This window comes from Pseudopodoces humilis, chromosome 4 (assembly GCF_049639895.1).
Source record: "Pseudopodoces humilis isolate 2021_Gansu_Grassland_sample_001 chromosome 4, ASM4963989v1, whole genome shotgun sequence".
Classification (NCBI taxonomy): Eukaryota; Metazoa; Chordata; class Aves; order Passeriformes; family Paridae; genus Pseudopodoces; species Pseudopodoces humilis.
Window position 1 is genome coordinate 64,768,898 of NC_142203.1, and position 20,630 is coordinate 64,789,527.

Below are 20,630 nucleotides of genomic sequence, written 5' to 3' on the forward strand. Positions count from 1 at the left end.
TTGTGTTTGTTGCAATTTATATACTCATCAGCATTCTATCAATTAGGGATGTACTTATTTGTGTGTATTGGATAAAAGAGAAGACAACAGGAACTGTCTAGCATTCAGAGCTGTGAAGATAAGCTAGTTCTTTGATCATTGCATGATTTGTCTAGAGCTGATACTGTGAGCAGACCCTTGTAGTGGTGTTTACCCACACAAAATGACTGTATTGCTACAGTTAGCATCTTCAGTCATGAAGACTGCCACATACAACAGCAATTCTAATCTGCCACAGTATTAATAATAAATGCATTATTATCTGTGATTTGTTTATTTTCACAAATAAATGCTATTTTATAAATAAAATACAGTGTTTAGCTGAATGAATAGCATAAAGAACTGTATTTCTCCCACTACAAAAAAACATTATGCCTATATTACAAAATAATCAGTTATCATTGGTGGGCAGTGTTTCTAACTCAAATAAGATCTATCCAGCACCCTAACAAACTTCTGAAGTAGCTAAGCTACAAGTTTTTATAAAATTAAGCTAGAAATGCCAAGCACTTTCAATGCTTTAACATCCCAAAATATTTCAAAAAATCCTAAGAACTTTGTGCAGAAGGAGAGTAGTAGACCATAAGCAAGATTCAGTTGTCTTTTAATTAAGCTCAAAGTTACACAGCTTTTCTTCTGCAATCTCCTCCCCATGCACTGCTCTAGCAAACTGACTGAGCTGTGTTTTGTAGAGGGCTCCGCCCTTCCGGTTTTATCTTCAGCACAAACACAAATTTAGATTTTTTTTATGAAGCTTATTTACTCATTATTGACTTTTCTATCCTATATTATCCTTCAAACTCAAACACACAGGAGGAAGGACAGAAGAAATGTATGATCATAGTTTTGTTGGTTTTTTTTTAAATATCTCCACATAACAGAAGTTTTTAAAAACTAGCCCACAGAATCTCAAGATCCCACAGGCAAACATGAGGAACATGCTAGCTGATGCCTGAGAGTGCGCCATGTATGCAGGGTTCTCATTGGTAGCAGGCACTGGACCTGTGGCCAGTCCACCCTTTATGCCTGTAATTTCCACACACATTTCATTAGCAGCTATTCTGTAAAGGCCCAGGCTTGTGTGTGCCAAGGCAGCCTCACAGGGCTACGCAACATGGGGTAAATGCAATACTTCTGGATATCACATGGTGCTTACTGCTGATGGAAGCAGCCAGCCAGTCTGAACACACTTTAGTTCCCTTTTCCTCCAGCACTTCTTGCCTAATATCCTGTGGAGAGCAGTTACTGTTCATGATAATGAAACCCACAAGTGTATCTTGTGAGAGGCAAGAACTCCTCTGTGAGAAGCAGAACTCCTCTTTAGCAAATAGACCATGCTGTTAAGTTGTTACACCCGTGGATTGTCACATTGAGGGAGCCAGTTTTTCTGCTTGTATGAAAATACTGGAGAGCTTTGGGATATCCAGGTAAACTGTTCTACATTTGTCTTAAAAATAAGCGTGGAAAGTTCCAGAAGAAATAGAATCAGAACAATATATTGAATATAACTTAATTAACTGGAAACCTAGTTGTAGATTTTACTTAGTTTAGGAGCTGAAAAGATGCTAAGCTATCAAAATGGACTTTTCTCTCTCAGAGTTTTGTGGTTAGTTCTCTGAAATTTTATTAAAAGTGGTCCTAATTTAAGTGGCCTTTGCATTTTGAGTAATAGCAGAAATGGTATCACTCAAAGGCAATTATTTTTTAGTTATCCCCTTTGCATTATTTGTTGTGTGTTAAATTATTGGGAGGGTACAAATTACAAATTAGGGTACAAATATACCAGTCTGGGTTGAGGTGTCAGTGTATGTATTTTGTTAGTAGTTGGTCGTATTTTCCTTTCCAGGTATGAGTCAAAGTGCTCCTCGAAGTCTTAAAATTGCACAAAATTTCCATTAAAAACATATGACATCCTGAAATTCTCAAAATAATGATAGGAACTTTGCAGTGACAGGAATTCAAATATTTCTTCCTTGAGACTTGGAGCATTCACTTTAGTGGGATAACCAGACAAGTAAGACATTCATAAGACAGTGACTGTATACACTATATATAAATAGGTTCAAAGCAAAAATAAATCTGTTTCTGGGCAGATAATGAGAAAATTTACACTAATCTGAAAGAAATAATTGATAAAGGGTATTAGGAGGCGCATGAGAAAAATAATTTTTAAAAATTAAGTTATTAAGTATCATGAAATTTTGTGTTTATATAAAATCATGTTGCAATAATTTTTCAGAAATGGATATGAGCTAGTGTGTTTACAGAAACAAATTCTTGATGGAAAAATTGAAGCCATCAGGTTTCTGTTGTTGAGTGAGTGGCTAGTGACTGATAGTGCTTATTTTCACTTAAACAGGTACCAAAAAAATCCATTAAGGAGAAACATTGTTGTGAGCCTATTAGGGCATTGGATGAAGAGATGATCATGCCTCCATTGATAGTTTGACTTCATGCACAGTCTTTGACATAAGCACTTTGGGAACAAGATGGGATGTAATCTGGCTGTTCTGGCCAAGCCCTATGCCCTCACTTGTCCTGGTCTCAAACTCTTTCAGAACTGTCCTTTTATTTTTCTGCACTATGAGTAGCTGGTCCTATGATTAGATAGAAGGTGAGAAAAAATGGCAAGAGAGAGATAAGGGAGGTGCAGAGGAATGTACAATGAAAAAGATACAGAGTACACTGTGATCAGGCTGGAACACTGCCTTGTCAAATTTTAACAACCGTAGTTCCTCATGTGTGTGCTGGTTTTTTCTTGCTGGTGTTAGAGGGATGTTTAAAATTATGCTCTCAGGGTAACATAGGGGCTGTCAGCCTCTCACTGGGGAATCCCTTAGATTTCTTTCTATCCTCTCCATCCTAGAAATCTGCCTTTCATAAAAACCCCAAACAGAAGAATAGCCTGTCTCCTCATTCTTTAGTATTTGAGGGCTCATTTCTCTTTTATACCAACCACTGTATTAGCAAGTCTTGTATGAGCAAACCGTGTCTCTTTGTCTCCTTCTCATGCTTATACTACACATATTCATAGGTGCAGAGCATTGCAACATCTCAACTTCCCTTTCCAAATGCTGCAGTTATAGAGGGAGTCTTGTAATTACAGCTAGACTCAAGGGGAAGAAAAGCAATTTGGAAATCTCTTCTGGAAACAACAAAGTTCAATAGTGATGATTCTGAGGTGTCTGGAAAAGAAAGCAATAGTTTATCACAAATTCAGAATGGCACTGTCATGTAAACAAAAAGCTAGACTGCCTCAAATCTACTACCTTCAGTAGAAATTATATCAGATTTATATAAATCTGAAAAATAATTTTCAGATTTTCAGTATTTTTCTATAATTCTCTGTGTAATTTTCCTTGTCATTTTGTCCATTTTCTTATTTCTTATATCTTGGCCATAGGTTACAGCTCAATTCCCTTAGTGGTTATCAACTTCTTTTGTTATTTCACTATCAGAGAATTCATGAGTAAACATAGTTTTCTTCTTAAAGGGATAGCTTTATAATCTTTATTTTATTACTCTCTAGCAAACTCATCAAGGTCTGCTTTTGAGTTTTTAAAGGGTATATTTAGATCCCATCACTTGGGAATCGAAATGTAAAAGTTACAGTTCAGAAGAGAAAAGATGGGGGGTTTATCCTTTGTAAATAAAATCTGCATGTATTTCGAATGAATTCTTTGTACAGTCAAAAGTTATATATTTTTCATTTTCCTAACTAATGATTGTGTGCACACACATCTGCTATTCCATCCACTGATTCAGTGTTTCTGTTTGAAGAAAGAGTGGCCTCAAGGGGAAGTTGAAGTGAAATAATCTTTTGGCTTCTCCAAGACAGGAAAGTAAATAATAAAGTTATATTTATGCCAAGGCAAAAAAAAAAAAACTTTTTTGTTCAGGCTGCCAGTTGAGACTGAAATATCCATAAACTGAGGAAGAATATAACTGCAATTTTTATGTGCTTTATGTCTCATTACAGTACTTCTGTACAGAAATGTGCGGCCATATTGTAAATTATGGAGAATTACACTTGTTAACACTGGGGTGTAACTAAGGAGTAATTTTCAAACAATTGTGTACAAGTGTAGCTTGGTACCTGAGTGAGTCTCTGCTGAAGGTAGTGGGAGACTGTGAAAGTTCTGTGTATAAATATTTATCTATAGCATGGGAGCTAAAACCTAGGTATTGATCTAGATTTGAGAAAACACATCTGAATAATGCAACCATCTTGTATCAAAGGAAATCTTACTGTGCTCCTTATGTGCTGCTTACAGTTCAGATCAAAAGTTGAAAAGCCAAAATATTTTGCACTGAGTTTCCAATAGAGATCAAAGAGAAAGTTCAGAAAGTAACCCAAATAGCTTTTGCCTGAGACTCCTCTTTTGCACAGACACTTTGCACTTTAGAGGGGAAGGGTAGGGGGAACTTAATCTCTCTTCAGAATCTTTTCAAGTTCCCATTTCATGATTTACAACCTACTGTATGTGATAATGGAGTAGGTAACTGCTGTCGCTTCTGGGAAGGGAAGCACAAAAACTGTGGCAATCACTTTATGAGCAGGGTCAGAAACAAAAAAATTTTCCAGTTCCCTTCTGTCTACCTGACCAGTCAGGCTCTGCATTAGAATCTGTATGGCTTCTAATGTAACACAGCTTATGAAGGCAGAAACTGGTGATGTATATTAAAGAGAAGCAGAAAGATTTCATGGAGTTTCTTACTCTATTTTGATTCTTAATATTACCTTTAGCAAGTAAATGAAAGAGGCTTTACTGTTAATTGTAAACTCTTCCACATGTGCAGAAGCCTTTTCCTCTTGCTGTGCTTGTAAATATGCATGAGTTGGGAAGAAATTTATTTTTAAAAATTCATTGACACTCCCTAACTTGGAAGTAATAAATGGTTCAGTGCATTTCAAAGCATGTATGAATGTAATTCATGTAATCTTGCTATTGAAAGTGTAGAAAACTTCTCAAAAACCATATATCATAATAATAAAATTTTCTTCAAACTCGCATTCCCATCTTCCTAAAGGTCTACATGCTGAATGGCTCTTGCTTGTAAAAGGTATTGCAATTTGCACAGTACATTTTCTTATACTTATATTTCAATTTTCTTATATTTCAAATAGAAGAAGTAGCAAAGAAATAAATTTTTTGCTATGACTTTCAAAAGAAATGAGTTGCTGAGACTTTGAAGCTCTGAAGACTTCAGACATAAGCTATAATTTCCATATCTCTGGTGGTGTAGATTTTGTTACAGAGCTTAGAAAAAAATCATGAGTTAGTACAAAGTCAAAAGAGATCAGAGACAAAGGGTTTTTTTATTCTCTCTGGCAATGCAATTGGCTTAATTGTCTAAGTGGGTAAAATCAGTGCCTTGTGAGATATTGTGGGACAAATTGTGAATGATTAGTGATGCATATACTTGTATCACTAATATAAGTATAGTGTTACTATATATTATATATATGTATACTATATATATTATATATAGTACGTATATATTATACATATTATACTATATGCTTCAGTTGTGTGTGTATGCATCAAACAGCAGTAGATGGCTTCACCCTGATAATCTCCATAGTAAATGTGTACTTCCTCCGTTCTCTATATGTGCAAAAATACCCAACAATGTGGTCGCTGGGTATAAGTTTCATTCTGTCTATCTCGTTTTTGCTGCATTTAATGTTAGTCATTTGTAATTCAACACAATCAGTTTGGAAAGGCTGAGTTTCTTGGCAATGCTGAAAGACTGGGATAGTTACCTCTAAGTTGCAGAAGTGTCTCTCTCTCCCTACATATGTGTGTGTGTGTGTGTGTGTGTGTAACTACTCCAACATAAGAGGTTATTTATGTAATGAGATACAATCAAACAGAAGGCAAAAGGAGCAAAGGCCAATTAAGAAGCTCTTGTTATTGAAGTAAAAAAGAAAATCACTGAGCACTTGCTGAACCATAGGAAGTTAAGACACAGTTCATTCTTAAACCTCTAACTTTATTTCAAGCACCTATTTATTATATTTTGTAGCAATACTCCTTTGTTTGCAAACAGATGATTCAGAACCCTATCTAGTTATAACATTCCTACTTTATGCTGTAAGTTTTACATTTTAACTCACACAGGAAATCCAGGTCCTACTTGAGAATCATATGTATCAATGTATCTACTATAGCTGCACCACTGCTGCCACTGTCAGCTGCGGAGAGGACTTCTTGCTCCAGAGGCTCCTGGAACCCAAAGGTGGTCCCTTGTCCAGTGCAGTGGGACTGCCTCACTTTTTCTCCCATCCTGCACTGTGATGTGTTTTATTTTTCCTGAATTTAAATGTATTGAACTCGTGGGTTCAGTTCATAATTAAGACAGGTCCTGAAAGTTATTGAATTGGGCTGACTAATTAAAACATCTATTTTTTAATGAAGCTGGGTTTTATGATCTTGGAATTACTCAACTTTTTTTTGCAAGAAATTTAGTAACTTTGACAATATCTTGGGGGTATGGACTGTCATTTCTTTCAATTTTACTTCACATATTTTCATTTGGTACCCACACATGCAGTCTTATTCAGATACAAAATGGAGAAGAGAAGCAAGGACAAAGTGAGGGTGAGGGAGCAGAAAGCAGAAAAATTGCTGAGAAAGAAAAATTGGCATACACATACACCAACCAGAAGAAATTTTTTTCACAAAGGAACTTGCAGTTCTTCAAAGTGTTAACAGGAATAACATGAATCTGGTACATTCCCCTGGGTTCCAGTACAACCTGTGCTTCTCATCACAGGACAATCAGAGTTTTAGATATGTTGATTTTAAAGTTGTATGTAATTTTGTACATTTATTATGTGTTCAGTTCACAATTCCAGAAGTAAACAGAAATTATAATATGCACAAAAGGACCTGCAGTACCTAAAAGGCAGCACCTGAATGAAAATCTTAAAATACTGTGTAAATGCTGCAGGGATACAACAAAATGTTCAGCTTCTCTTAACCATACAGGAAGATGAGTTGTAACACCTCCTCAGCCAATCAGCAGTACTAAAGCCTCAGACCAGGAAACCCTTTACAATATTTGTGAACATTGCAACAATACTTTCCCTTTGCTGCCCTTTATCTTTCTCTTCTTTACATTTATAGAGTTGCAAGCCACGTGTGAAGTTCCTCATGGAGAAATTTGAAGGACATAACCGAGACAGAGAGGATACTTCAAACAGCCAACCCATCAAAATCCCAAGACAAGATGTTCCCACAGGATTACAGACAAGGAAAGCAGCACTTGAGAAATTTACAAATAAAGGATATGCTGCATGTTCTCCAGGACTCAGTAACCTTCACAAACCTGTTCAACCTAAGCCTCCTCTGGCAGTCAAGCCTTCAAGTGATGATAAAACAGAGAAAGATCCAAGCCCATCACCTTTGAACCCAGTGGCACAAAGATTTGGTGTACAGCTTCAGCCCACTAACAGAGGAAATGATGAAAAATCTGGATACACTAAATTCTCTGTGAAAACCAATGACCAGTCAAAGGAGGACCCAAAGCCTTTGAACCCAAAACCTGCGTGGAACAAGTTTCTTGCTCCTCCTGATAAAGAAAAAAGTCCTCTGGGACCAAAATCGAATCTTAATTTTGCATTACAGGAGAATGAGGCAAAAACAGAATTTTCAAAAGTTGCTGCAGTTAAGGAAAAATTTAGGTCTGCAACACAAGCAAATGAGCCCAAGCCTCCTGTTTCTAAACCATCTCTTGCACAGAAACCTTCTCTAAACAATGAGGTATCTCAAAATGAAGACACTTCTAATAAAAGCAGTTTTCTGCAAAGACAGTCAGGACCTAGAACAAATACACATGCACTCCAAGAAGCAAAGGCAATGCGTGAAAATAGTAACTCTGGTGCAGAAGCTGAAGGCAGTCATTTTCCTAAAATAGCTCTGAAGCCTCCTGTCCACTGGTCCAGCTTATCAAAAGGAACCCCCAAAACTGTGGCGGAAAACACTGAAGAAAAGGGAATGAGCACTACTGAGAACATCTTCTTAAACAAAATCATCCCAGAAGAATCAGCTTCTTCTCATAAATTCTGTAAGATGAATACGGCATTTGCTGCAGGAAGACCATCAGGTGAACCACAGGAGAAAGTGGACGAGGACAGGAGTTCTAGAATGCCCAAGAGAAAAGTCTTGCCCCCACTGTTCAAGCTAGGCCAGCCCCCACAGAAGCCCAGCAGACCCCCCACTGTGAACTTGGGAAAGTTCCAGAAGAGCCATCAAAAAAAGAGTAAGTCCACTCTGTTCTTGCTTCCTTCGCTATTAGCTTTTTGATGCATTTAGAATCAGGTTAATTTCAAATGGAATCTCTTCTTCTGTTCAGAAATAACATGATACCTGTGCATCAGAAAACCCCTTAAAGCTGTAATTTAGGCTTCTATTTCTTCCATACAGGACAGAAACTAAAATTACATTCTCTATCCCTCAGCGATAAAGTTCAGGACGAACGTTTATTGTATTGGGTTCATCTGTTTCTCAAAACTACTCAGATGCAGCTATAACTTGTGTCAGGGAGTATTTTCTGAACAGACATTTAAGTCCTGATTTAATGAAACAGATCAAACTTAGATTCTTCAATTTTAAGCGTAGTTAGTGAGAAGAGGGGGATGCCCAGTGTTGTGATTCAGAGCTCTAAAGTTGCTGACAGTGGATGTGCATGTGTGGTACATCAGGTACATTCATGTAATTTAGCTGGTAACATATTTTTCCTTGTACCTTCTGTGTCTAGAATACAGCATGGCTTGTGTTTCAGCCGTTCTGAATACACATAAGGCTGGTCTTCCTGAGGCACAAGAGATTCAGAGGGACTATGGCAGCATGAAGAAGTCAGAGCTCATTTCTCTTGAGAAAAAGCCTCACTGAAAACAGTGTTTGCATGCAGCTATCTGTTGTGTCACTACTGATTCCACTCAAAGATTAGGAGTGTATCAGTAACAAAAAAATGTGCTTTTTTTGTCAGAAACTATTCAGGTTTTCCTCTGTTACCCTACAGTTAAGGAAATGTTCTGAAAAATCCAAGATCAGGCCAAGATCCTCAAATGATACAAGTTTGTGTCTATCTTTAAAACAAATATGCCCATATACAAACTAAATACAGAAAGACAGCATTTTCAGCTGTCTGAAAAATAAATGTCTATGCCAATAAATGTTTTGATTATATAAGAGTAAGAGCTTTGGTAGTTAAAACTTTGAGAAGTCCCAACAAAGTCTGGAAATACGGAAAATAACAATTTATTTAAAATACATTTTAAAATTTACTTTAAGTAATTAATGGAGGAATTTTTATTTGTTGTTCTGCTCATTGTTTATTCAGATTTTTTTTTTTTTGGTTCTCATTGCATTATGGACACAAAGCATTTTTTTCATCCTCTTTTTAAAATCTGAGCATAAGAAATATTTATCCTGTGCATTTTAAATTAACACTGTGAGCATGGCTGTAAGAATAGTACCAGAATTTTGTTAGAAGGAGGGTGTTGTCACTAACCACGGGTAAGAGCAGCCACCACCCTGACAGTCATGGGAACATGAGCTAAGGCTGGAGCTCCCCAGCATCGTGGCACACGATGGTTTTCCAATTATGCTGCAAAACTCACACACAACTAAGTAGAAATGAAGGATCAGACATGGTCCTCTTTATCTCACAGTCATAGGGGTAGGTCAAGAGTGAAAGATTTAGAAACAACATTCATGAGAAGCTGTCCATAGTGTCCCTGAACTTCAGCCTTCCCCCACAGAGCTGGCATGTTGATCATGATATTCTGTTTGGCTTTAATTCATTTATCCCCCTTCTTTTTGGCCAGAAGTCTACACAGAACAGTTCTGGTGGACAGAGAAGTTGTTTGAGAGTGAATCCTGAGCAAACTCCTTATCAGCTCAACAGTTATTCATTGTTGATGGGTTTCTTGGAACATAAATAACAAAATCTACCTGCTTTGGAAGGGCAGTTAAACAGAACTCTATCTTTTTTCTTAACTGTCACTTCAAGAATCTAAGTCATGTCAGGAAGACACCAACCTCACAGCACGGATTCTTCCTGTTCATTATTTTGTCCTGGTGAACAGAAGCTTTCCATAGTTGCTTAATTTGCTGCTGTGATTCAGTTGCTCAAAATAAAGAACACTAAGCAAATAAAAATATTTTTTTTGCAACAAAGCTTTCTGAGATCTAACCTTTGGAGCTTTTGGTCTGTAATAGGGTAAAAGTTAGGCTTTGAGTTGTCATTTGAGAAGAGAAAACCTCCCAACCTCCCCACATAGTGGTTTTTACACTTGTGTTAAGGGCATGTGCCTGCACTTTAGAAAACCTTTTATTGCCTGATTTAAAACAGGAGCTTGAATTCTGCTTTTTCAGAAGTATGTGATTCACCCCTTTTTCTGTGATTGCTATCCTTTCCCATTAAACCTGTTTTACTGGTTTTTGAAAATAAGTATTCACTGGGCATGAAATGACATTAAATGCTAGAGGCTGAAGGACTTAGCCTTAACACAGCAGTCTTAAACTTAACTGTGGGAGAAGATGTTAGCTTGATTTTGGCCTTGTTGTGAATTAGAAATTTTCAAAATTTCTAATAGAAAACTAGTCCTGAAAAGCTTTTCATAATAAAACTTCTGTAGATACAAATGTCTTTTTCAGGAAAGTCTGACTATTGAAGTGCTGCTATTTTCCAGGCTTTAAGGAATTCCTGTCTGGGCCTGCAAATGCACGGCAGAATAGTAAATTCCTGTGTTATGTCCCATTACAGCAATTTTCCCTAATGGATCATATTTACCTCAGCTAACAGTCAATGAGTTGAACATGCCTTCTGAGTTTAGAAAACAATACCAACAATGTTGTTTTATAATGAACACCCAAGGTCTTAGAAAAAAGAGGAAGAGAAACAAGTCATTTTGCTGACAGTTTTCCATGTGAGGCCACAACTGTAGTGTTGCTTCCCAAGGAGAACGGCACTGAACACAGTAGGATCATACAGGTACAGGTGGCCACACACACACGCGAAGCCAGCCAGAGAGTGAGCCCCCAGTGCTCTACACACCTCTGCACAACTCCTGAACAACAAACACCAAGGCTTCAGTCTTTTAAGGAATAAAAAGGTGGGTGTGTGCTGTCAGTCTGCTCCAGGCAGGGAGAAAATTCCTCAGAATTTTTAAGAGCCTCCACAATAAAGAATATTAAGGTTATGGAGGAAGCCCTACCACTCTGTAATTTTTGAAGCATTACCTTCAGAGGTCAAGGAATTGTCATATAATTCTGCTAAAATATGTGGACAAAACTGTAAATTAAACTACCAGTATTGCTTGCAACATTGAAAAAGATAAATCCCTGCAATTTAAAAAATTACTTCAACCATCCTGAGAGAAATATGGATGAGATAGTTATTTATCTGTCTTAGTTAGTTGGTTAATCTGCCTAAGAAAACAGATAAACCAACATTGAGTGTTTTCTTGCAGATGATTTCCTGGAGTGCAATTTGCTGCTCTTTTGTATAAGGAAGCAAAAGTACACAATACCCATTGCAAATTAATATTTAAACTCATCATGCTTGATTGTTGCCTTAGCTACAATAGTCTTCAACATGTTCTGAATTTCCTAGAGTGTATTTGTATTTTTAAAGGAAAAAATTGCATCCATTTAACATCAGAAGACAGCTTTCCATTGTGAATGCTGCAACTGGCAGAAGATCTTCCCCTAAGTATCTCTGATTTTGTTTGTTATGTGCCATACTTGTTCCCTTCAAGATTATCTGGTTCTAGTAAATTAACAGTAAGATGTGGTTTGTTTGTATCACAGGATGGAGGTACAGAAACCTATTTTTCTCATGTATTCACTTGTTATAGTCTACACATGAATTCTGGAGTTGTTCCTGTAGCTGACTGCTCTAAGTCCCACTGAGTCAGCTATAACCACTCCAGAGTGGAGGCTTCAGAAACTAAGACACAGAATTTAGGACTCAGGAGAGAAACCATGTGAGTGCACCTGATAATTTTGGTAAGGGGTTTGACGTGTAGTTTGAACAGCTTTGAGGCCCCTTATGTTTTGAATCAAAGTATATACATACCAAATTCACTCAATAGGTCTGGACCTCTGCAAAGGATTCAGTGGAGCACATGAGGTGTTATGCTGTACTTGAAACCATTTCCCACCTTCCAACAGGGTCAGTGCTGGATGGATTCAACACAGTGCCTTGAGGATTACACTACATACAAGAACAGCCTTTGAGAAGAAGTGCTAAGAGCAGTAGTTAGAAAGGAAAATTCATAAGGATGAAAAAACAGTGTTTCTCATGAAAGATGACAGAAAGGAAACTGCTGGGGAAAAAAAGTAAAACTGATGAAACCGAGTAATTCTTTTTGCTTAGTAAAATTTCCTTAATTTAACTTCTGAAATACTGTTATTTTGTACACCTATTTTGATTCACAAGAAGAAACACCTATTTATGCACCTTCATCATGTGGTTGCATTACATGGGTCACTAAAAGCATCTCTGCTGTACCAGTGCTTCAAGTGCTCTGAAACCTGTTCAGATTCCAGAAAATAATGTGAACACAGAGAATATCAATAAATTTAATTTAGAGATTGGTAATAGTGATAAGAACTGTCTGAAAGTTTTCCATTGTTTAAGTTGACACATTTTTCTTAAAGGCTACTTTACAGTCATTTTTAACAAGAGAGTGTATCCAGCATATCACACTATTTTACAGACAGCTTTATGGTCAAGTTGGAAAATATCTTGTTTTCCCTGATACACAGAAGTACTGTGGTGATGGAGTTCTGGACATGTTACTGGTACCATTACTAGAGAATGCATCTTGAACCCAAAAGGTGTCTATTTAGTCTTGTAATTGCAAGAATACTTAGCATATACTTCTCATATTTGAAGTCTAATATGTACTGAATATGTACTGAATATTTCTCTGAGCTGAAAGTTCTAATTACTCTGTACTCTTTAAATATTTCCATAGCAGCTCACAGAGGTAAAACCTATGCAGCATGCATAATGTTTGAATTTGAAACAATCTGTGCCCTACTGGTGCATTTTCACTTTTTAGTTTTCTGTGTCTGTTTTGACTCACAGGGAGAAATGCTCTTAATGAGTCTTCATCATTTGGTCACATTACATGGATAATGACACAGCACAGATTAATATATTTCATTATAGAAACTACATTAAAATCATCGTTCATTATACTTCATATATATAAAACTTCCAGTCATTCTTGAAAATTTTGATATTAAATTCTACAATAAATATTCAGTACTAATAGATACAAAAAAAAAACCCCAGGCCTTTCATAGTAAAGCTGTTAGGAAAATTTTGAAATTGTATCTAACAAATTTTTTTTTATCCTAGAAGGTTCATTTTAGTAAAGAACATTCCTGAGGTCATTGGTTTCCTCTTGAAATTGAACCCTCCTCAGATATGTGCATTTGGAACAATGTTGTTCCTTGTTTGCAAATTTTGAAGAGAAAATCTTCAAACTTCCACTACCCAAATGCAAGACTTTGTTATATGGGAATTTTTTATGAAAATGGTTTTTTTACATACCATGGTATGCATGATGTAATTATTTTTCACACTGAAATATTTTAAAATCATTCATCATTTTTTCAATTTGGGAAATAGTCACATTTTAAGAAAACTTTTCCTGTACATTTTCTTTTACTTGCCTTTGCATGACTTTGCTCATTTTCTTTTGCCTTCTCTTTCAAATATAAATGAATTACAAAAAATTAGTTTTAAATTATTACTCTCTTATATGTCCTCCATTTTTGGATTATTTCCATTTTTATTTTTTTCTTGAATATGAAATGGTACAATGCAAAAGGAAATGAATTGACTCAGATTTATCAATATTATTAGTAGAACCAGAAGTAGTCATTAAGTCATAAAGAGAAAGAAAAAGAAAGAAGAAGAAGAGGGGAAGGGAAGGGAAGGGAAGGGAAGGGAAGGGAAGGGAAGGGAAGGGAAGGGAAGGGAAGGGAAGGGAAGGGAAGGGAAGGGAAGGGAAGGAAGGGAAGGGAAGGGAAGGAAAGGGAAGGGAAGGCAAGGGAAGGGAAGGGAAGGGAAGGGAAGGGAAGGGAAGGGAAGGGAAGGGAAGGGAAGGGAAGGGAAGGGAAGGGAAGGGAAGGGAAGGGAAGGGAAGGGAAGGGAAGGGAAGGGAAGGGAAGGGAAGGGAAGGGAAGGGAAGGGAAGGGAAGGGAAGGGAAGGAAAAAAGGAAAAAAATAAAAAAAAGTAAGAAGATTGTACCTAGGCATTTTTAAAAGTAAGGTCAAGGAGAGCACCAACCAGAAATTTTCTTGAAACTTTTTCTTGAAAACTTTAGTTTTTAAGTTGTGAACTTTGTTGCTACGGCATGTGTAAGAACAGCATAATCAAAAGCACTGAGCTTCAGCTCTGTTGTAAGTTTACCTGCTCACCCTGAGCAGTTAAAAAGCAGCACAATAGTGAAACCTGAAACCATGGCTTGTATTTAAACGAAAATGTGGTTAGGGAAGCAGAGCAGAGCACAGCGCTCTGCACATTACAGATGAAGTAGGAAGTGGCTGATCAGCTGCTGCAAATGTTGTAGATTCTTAGTAAACTCTCAGTAAAACCCAGAAATCTTCCCAGGTCTTGCATGTAGAAGTGGTGATGTGCTTTGCAGTAGAACTGAAAAGCATGTTGGGTTTGCAGAGTAGCTCAAAAGCACTTTGCTTTGTATAAAAGGATTCTTTCAAAGTGCGAAACTTTCTGATGTGTAACTGCTTAAAAATTCTGAAGTCATTTTATGATTAAAACTATAAAAATTCACTAAGAATTTTTAAATTACAAGCATTTTTCCCACAGAATATTCCAAGTTTCATTGTAGTACTGTTCACTGTCAGGTTTTCTTAATATTACTAAAACCAGGAGTCAACAACACACCAGGAGTTCACCGGGTCAGAGGTCAAATGGAATAAGGTCTCACTAAATACCATAACCTAGGCCAAAGAAGGTGTGGGTTTTTTTAGAATGTAAAATCAAGATCCTGTTTTTTTCCTTCCATGTGCAAGAGACTGCATTGTTATCTGCCACACTATTTTAGGAACAGCAAAAGCACAACACAGACTCTCTTAACTGGGTTGCAAAAGAGAGCAAGTTTTGTTCTTCCAGATCTTCTTCTATAGACAGTTCCGAGAAGGTCTGAAAAGGTAAAATTCTCATTGGTCATCAAACCAACACAGCACCATCATTGGACAGTTAGAAACACCCCTTGACTGTTTCTTACAAGTAAACAACAAGGATCCAAACAACACCTGCAAAGGTTGTTTTCCTTCTCCAAGGACTGTTTAGATTCCACCTTATGATTTCTCAGACCAGAATGAGAAAGTTGTGTGACTTGGTTTCACACAGGCTCAAGCTAATGCCTGAAGCCTAAAAATCTCTTATTTGACCATTGTCAGTTCCCGTAATGGACAGCATTTTCTTAACTATGAGTATGTATTTATGCTGTCTATGTGTGGTGAAGCAGATATGATGAGACCACTGAAAATGGAATGCTCACAGTGCTATGCATTGCTGTTCAGTTCCAGTTTTATTTAGGTTTCAGTCTTGCACTGGAAATTTCTGGATCAAGGCACTGGATAGGCTGGGTGCTACAGCCTGATACCTTAAACATCATTAACAGTTCAGTCTTTGTAGTTATGTCTGGACTGTTTGGAGACTGGAGGCCAGGCTAATGCATTCTCAAGAGAGTATATTGCAGATAAGATCAGTACAGATGCTCTGAGCTAACTGGGATTTCTAAAATGCTGCTGGCTTTGGGAGTGGGTATATATTGCTGCTGCAGTCTAGTCAAGGGTGAGAAAAATATGAATGGCTGAAGCCAGACCACCCTCTGCTAGAACAAGATATTTTCCTGCTTCAAGGGAGATTATCAAAATTATTATTTGTCATTGTTGCTAATTAAAAGCTTTGTGCCAAATAAACACATTCTATTGCAGTACTGATTGGATTGAACAGAAAGGTTTGTATCTTTAACTGATGGATGTAGAATTGTGGGTGTGAGTGCAAAAAAAGTATATGGGGTTTTTTTTCCCCTTTGACAGCTTCTATTCTTCTCAGGTTAATAATTGCACGTTCACCTTCTTCTCTGTGCCAATCTCTCACCCAAACATTGCAATACCCTGGTATTTAGGGAGGCAATAAATAGAGACATGTCATTTAAGCTTTATTAGTACTGGAACCAAAATCACCCTTGCACATGAGTCCAATTCATTTTACAATTTTGAGAAACAGAGAACCATCTGTGACCAAAGTTCTGGTTCCCCTAAGATTCCCATCCCAGCAAGTAATGCTTGTTCCAGGTGTACTCCATTATGGGCTTAAACAGTACTAGGTAGTGTTTCATTTTGCCACATATTTATGGTATTAGCATCTCAGGACAGAGTGACAAAGTATCTAAGGACAGCTCTGAAGTTTTTAGTAGGGTGAGAACGGCTTTTTCTCATTCTCCCCTGAATGCCTTTGCCCACACAGAATTCACGAGCTCCAAAAGAGCTGGGCTTGTAATTTCTCTTTGAGTTCACATGGGAGAGGCATAGAAATTATGCTCCTTTATGCAGGTTAATTTCTTCTGCTGTTGAACACAGAATATCTGGACATGAAGGGAAGATGGGATCTTTCTCAAGATGTCATACTGGCTACCAAAGATGAATCAGTGTTTCCCCTTCATAAGGGGAATGGCAAGGGTCAAAATCACAAGTATTGCATCAGGACAACTTCAGTGTCCTTCACTTCTTGATAAACAAACATTCCCAAGAATGTAATGTATATGGGCAGTTTTGGCCATTGCCCATATAGAAGCGATTTGAGAAGGTTCTCTAGGAACACAAGATAGATTTTTGCAGTGTTCTGTGCATAATTTTACTTTAAGTGCTGAGGATCTGGGCATGATTAAAGAAGTTTAATGCCACATTTAAAGCAGCAGTGTAATGGGATATTTGGGACATTCTGTGGAGAGTTTCTGTGGCAGGTTTCTCTATACAGATGCTGCCTCTTTTCTTCTGTTCTTCTATGTTTTTTTTGAAGTGCTTCAGTTTCTGCCTCTGTTTATTCATGTGAAAAAGCTGAGTCCTAAGAGAGGAGAGGCTGTTTGGAAACTGAGGTGTTAGCTGTCAAAGCTGCCACACAGGGACCACCCTTAACATTGTATACTGTGGTGAGAGTGCTTCAGGTGCATGAGAAACCAGGATGTAATTTCAGTTTAATTTCTTGATCTGAGTGTCTGCAGCTGACTGCTGTTCAACAGAGCTTTCCACATTTTTACAGTAAAAAATAAAAAAAAAAAAACCAAACAGGAACTGGAGTCAAAAACCACTATTGAAATGTTATGGTAGATTTGCCTCAGCAGTTCTGATTATAACACCTTTTTTTCCAAACAGTTTTCAGCATGTCACTTTTCTACCTAAATCATTTCACTATTTCTAGTATTAAAGTATTTTACACCTACATCAATCTCAATAAGTGTAAGTAATTAAGCTAATTAAAGCGCTAAAGGCAGAGAAGAGTCAGTTCTCATGAAAATAAAAAACCAGTACTTCCATTAATGTGATGACCATTTAGTTACTGTTGGATTATAACAAACTACAAAAATCAGAAAGGACAGGTTGTTCAGCCTTTATACTTAAAAATAAGCACTTAATCTAAAATGCATGTGCTGTCCTTTCCTGGCTCAGTTTCCTATTGCCTGGATTTGGCTCTCAAAAGACATCAGATGAAAGAAGTATTATGCACAGAGACTTGGGAAGAATTTTTACCTTAGTCCTACAAACTTATCACAAGAAGTAATACAATATGATGACAAAAGCTTCATATGCATGTTTTGCACATACACAATGCTCTGTTAGGGCAACGTAGATATAACCACAGAAAAACTGATAAAACACAAAAATTAAAACACAATTATAAATTTGACACTATCCCTATTAAAACACAAAAATAAATTTGACAGTATCATTAATACCCATTAACATGGCTTTCAGGAAAACAAAACAACAACTAAAAACCCAACTAAGCAAACAAAAAAAAGAGTACTTTCTAGCTGCTTTCTTTGTTTAGAATCTAGAATTCAGCTGGAGATACATGTTGTCAGTGGTATTCATCTTTATAAGAATCTTTAGGGCAATAAGAAATTATAGCTGGTATTCTGTGAATGAATAAAGACTATGAAGAATTAAGTGCTACGACAGAGTCTCCAGATATTCAGATACAACAAGAGGACAGTTATATGTAACTTTGGCTCATTTAAGCTAAGTTTGCTTTTATTCAAATGCAATTGTACATATATAATGAAGAAACATAAACATACCTGTGAAACAAGGTTGTGTAATGATTTGGGGGGGGAAAATCAAGTTATGTGCAACTCTACAATTAGGTAAGGATAATGAGACATAAGAGTGTAATGCATAAGGGTTATCAGCTTGTAACTCTAAATTCTTGGAGTTTTACCATTAAAGAATTCTCATATAGTTACAAAGTTTTTGAATAAAAGCTTTTTTCTTGTGGGCATTAGTTTAATAGTCAGGAGTATGCACTTCCAAAACAGAAGGAGAGATGACGATTGGAAAAAATACTGAAACCCCCTAGATGCAATCAGTAGAGATATGGCCAGAAGAAAAATGACATGCAATTTTCATCATTACCTGTGGCAGACAAGTGCATGCCTTGTAGAATTCCAGTGCCAGATTTTCTGCAGTGTTGGAAAGGTTGGAGAGATGGCAGAAATAGCTGTGAATTAATTACTGCATGAAAACAAAACAAAACAAAACAAACCCCACCCTTAATTCAGATTTTAAAAGTTAAGTTTTTAAAGTCACCGAAAAGAAATCTGAGTTATGTATTCATTCCAGTGGTGTCAGTATACCTTTGGGTATAACAGTGGTGATAAAAAGGCTTTTGACCCTGTGTGCAAAGGTAAAAATTAAAATACCTGAACCTGAAGCCTGAGGAACTTAGTAAACAGTAAGATGCAGATTTTAATAGGAAGCAAACTTAAACAAGTACCACTACAAAAACTCTGTAGTATTCTTTGTCCTGTGAACATGCCTCAAACAACTGAAAGACTCATTTTAGCCAAAATGTTACTTTGGTATATCTCTAGCTGTTGATCTCAATATAGCAGGAAATATTTCAAATGTGATGTAACACACAGGACAACAATCAAAGGATTTCAGCATTGAATTGGAAGGGATATAAAGAAGTTGTCTGTCACTATGTCCATCCCGATGTATAGGGTAAGAACAACTGTGCCAGAACTTATTCATGACGTAAATTTACCCTACATCTTCAACAGGGACCTCAAGGCATGGAAATTCCACTTGCACTGTTAGAAAGTGCCTCCTAACAAACGTTGCTAGCGTTTAGAAATGTTATTTATTACCTCTTCACTGTGGAAAAGAAGGGGGGAAAATATAAATTATCCCTTTCTTCACAACCAGAGACTTAGGTATTAATTTTGTTCTACCCCAATCTTATAATGTTTCCCTAAACAACCACCATTTGTTCAATATATTCAGGAATTCATGTTTTCTGGACCTCATTCTTACTTTTCTCCTTTGGGTACTCTCCAGCTGGCACACATTGACTCTGCTGTAGCCTCCTAAGTACTAAAAGAAAGGATTATTTTACTTGACTTTTGGGCTATATTTTTGAATAAAATGTTAAAAACATAAGTGGTACAAATTTAATCTTGGCATATCTTAAATTGTAAGGATCTTCTTTCCTAAGATGCATGTTCCTTAAGGCACAAACCACAAAAGAATTTGCCTGTGTAATCATCCATGTTGGGACTATCAGTATTTTGCTGTTTAAGTTACGAAGGAACAAGTTTAAAATGCACCATTTTTCGTATGTATATTGACAAGTTGGTCCAAACATCCATGAAGAAATATTTATCCATAAATTCTTGAGTGGTGTGGTAGTAAGTAGAAAAACTGTCAAGGCTTGATAATTTCACTTTGATTTCCATGTGAGATATGGAAAGGTCCATCCTAAAGTTATCAATTCCCCTATTCTTGTCCATCACAAGGACAGAATTCAAGACACCCAACAAGCTAAAAGAGCTCTTCTAATAACTTCTTGCAATTTTCAGTCTTGATATTAAACTTTAGTAAATATTTGTCGTTGTTCTGTGTTTTGAACCACTTCTTTTTCAGTGTGGTTAACATTTCCTTTACTTGACAAGATTCTAATCTCTCACAGGTGTAAACTTAAATAAAACCTACAGAAGACAAGGGGTTTCTTCTCAGCTGCAATTGATTTTAACAGAACTCTGAATTTGCTTTTTTCCCTCTGTTCTCCTCCTCATTGGATTAGCCTTGATTTGTCTCTATGCAGCTGGGGACGACTCTTTTTGGGTAGATTTTAATCCACTAATGATACTTCTACAAAAAAATGCAAAAACATCGTGGCATCCAAACTCTGACTCAATTTGCTTGTGTAGAATAATTTCTCTCAAAATCAAGCCTCAGAGCAACAGTTGCTATAGTTTGGTTGTGACTTGTGCAGGGAGCATGAATTCAATGCAGCACACATG

At 36.9% G+C, this 20,630-nt stretch overlaps 1 protein-coding gene across 2 annotated transcripts in view; it reads left to right on the plus strand.

The window, feature by feature from the left end:
- Positions 1–1,286: 1,286 nt before the first annotated feature.
- The window catches only part of FYB1 (FYN binding protein 1), a 45,609-nt gene continuing 26,265 nt past the window's right edge, over positions 1,287–20,630 (plus strand). For both annotated transcript variants that reach the window (XM_005528031.3, XM_014257020.2), the window contains exons 1-2: positions 1,287–1,466; positions 7,173–8,307. In XM_005528031.3, coding sequence (XP_005528088.3) covers positions 7,200–8,307 — 1,108 coding nt within the window. In that variant the 5' untranslated portion in view covers positions 1,287–1,466; positions 7,173–7,199. The remainder of the gene's footprint in view (positions 1,467–7,172; positions 8,308–20,630) is intronic.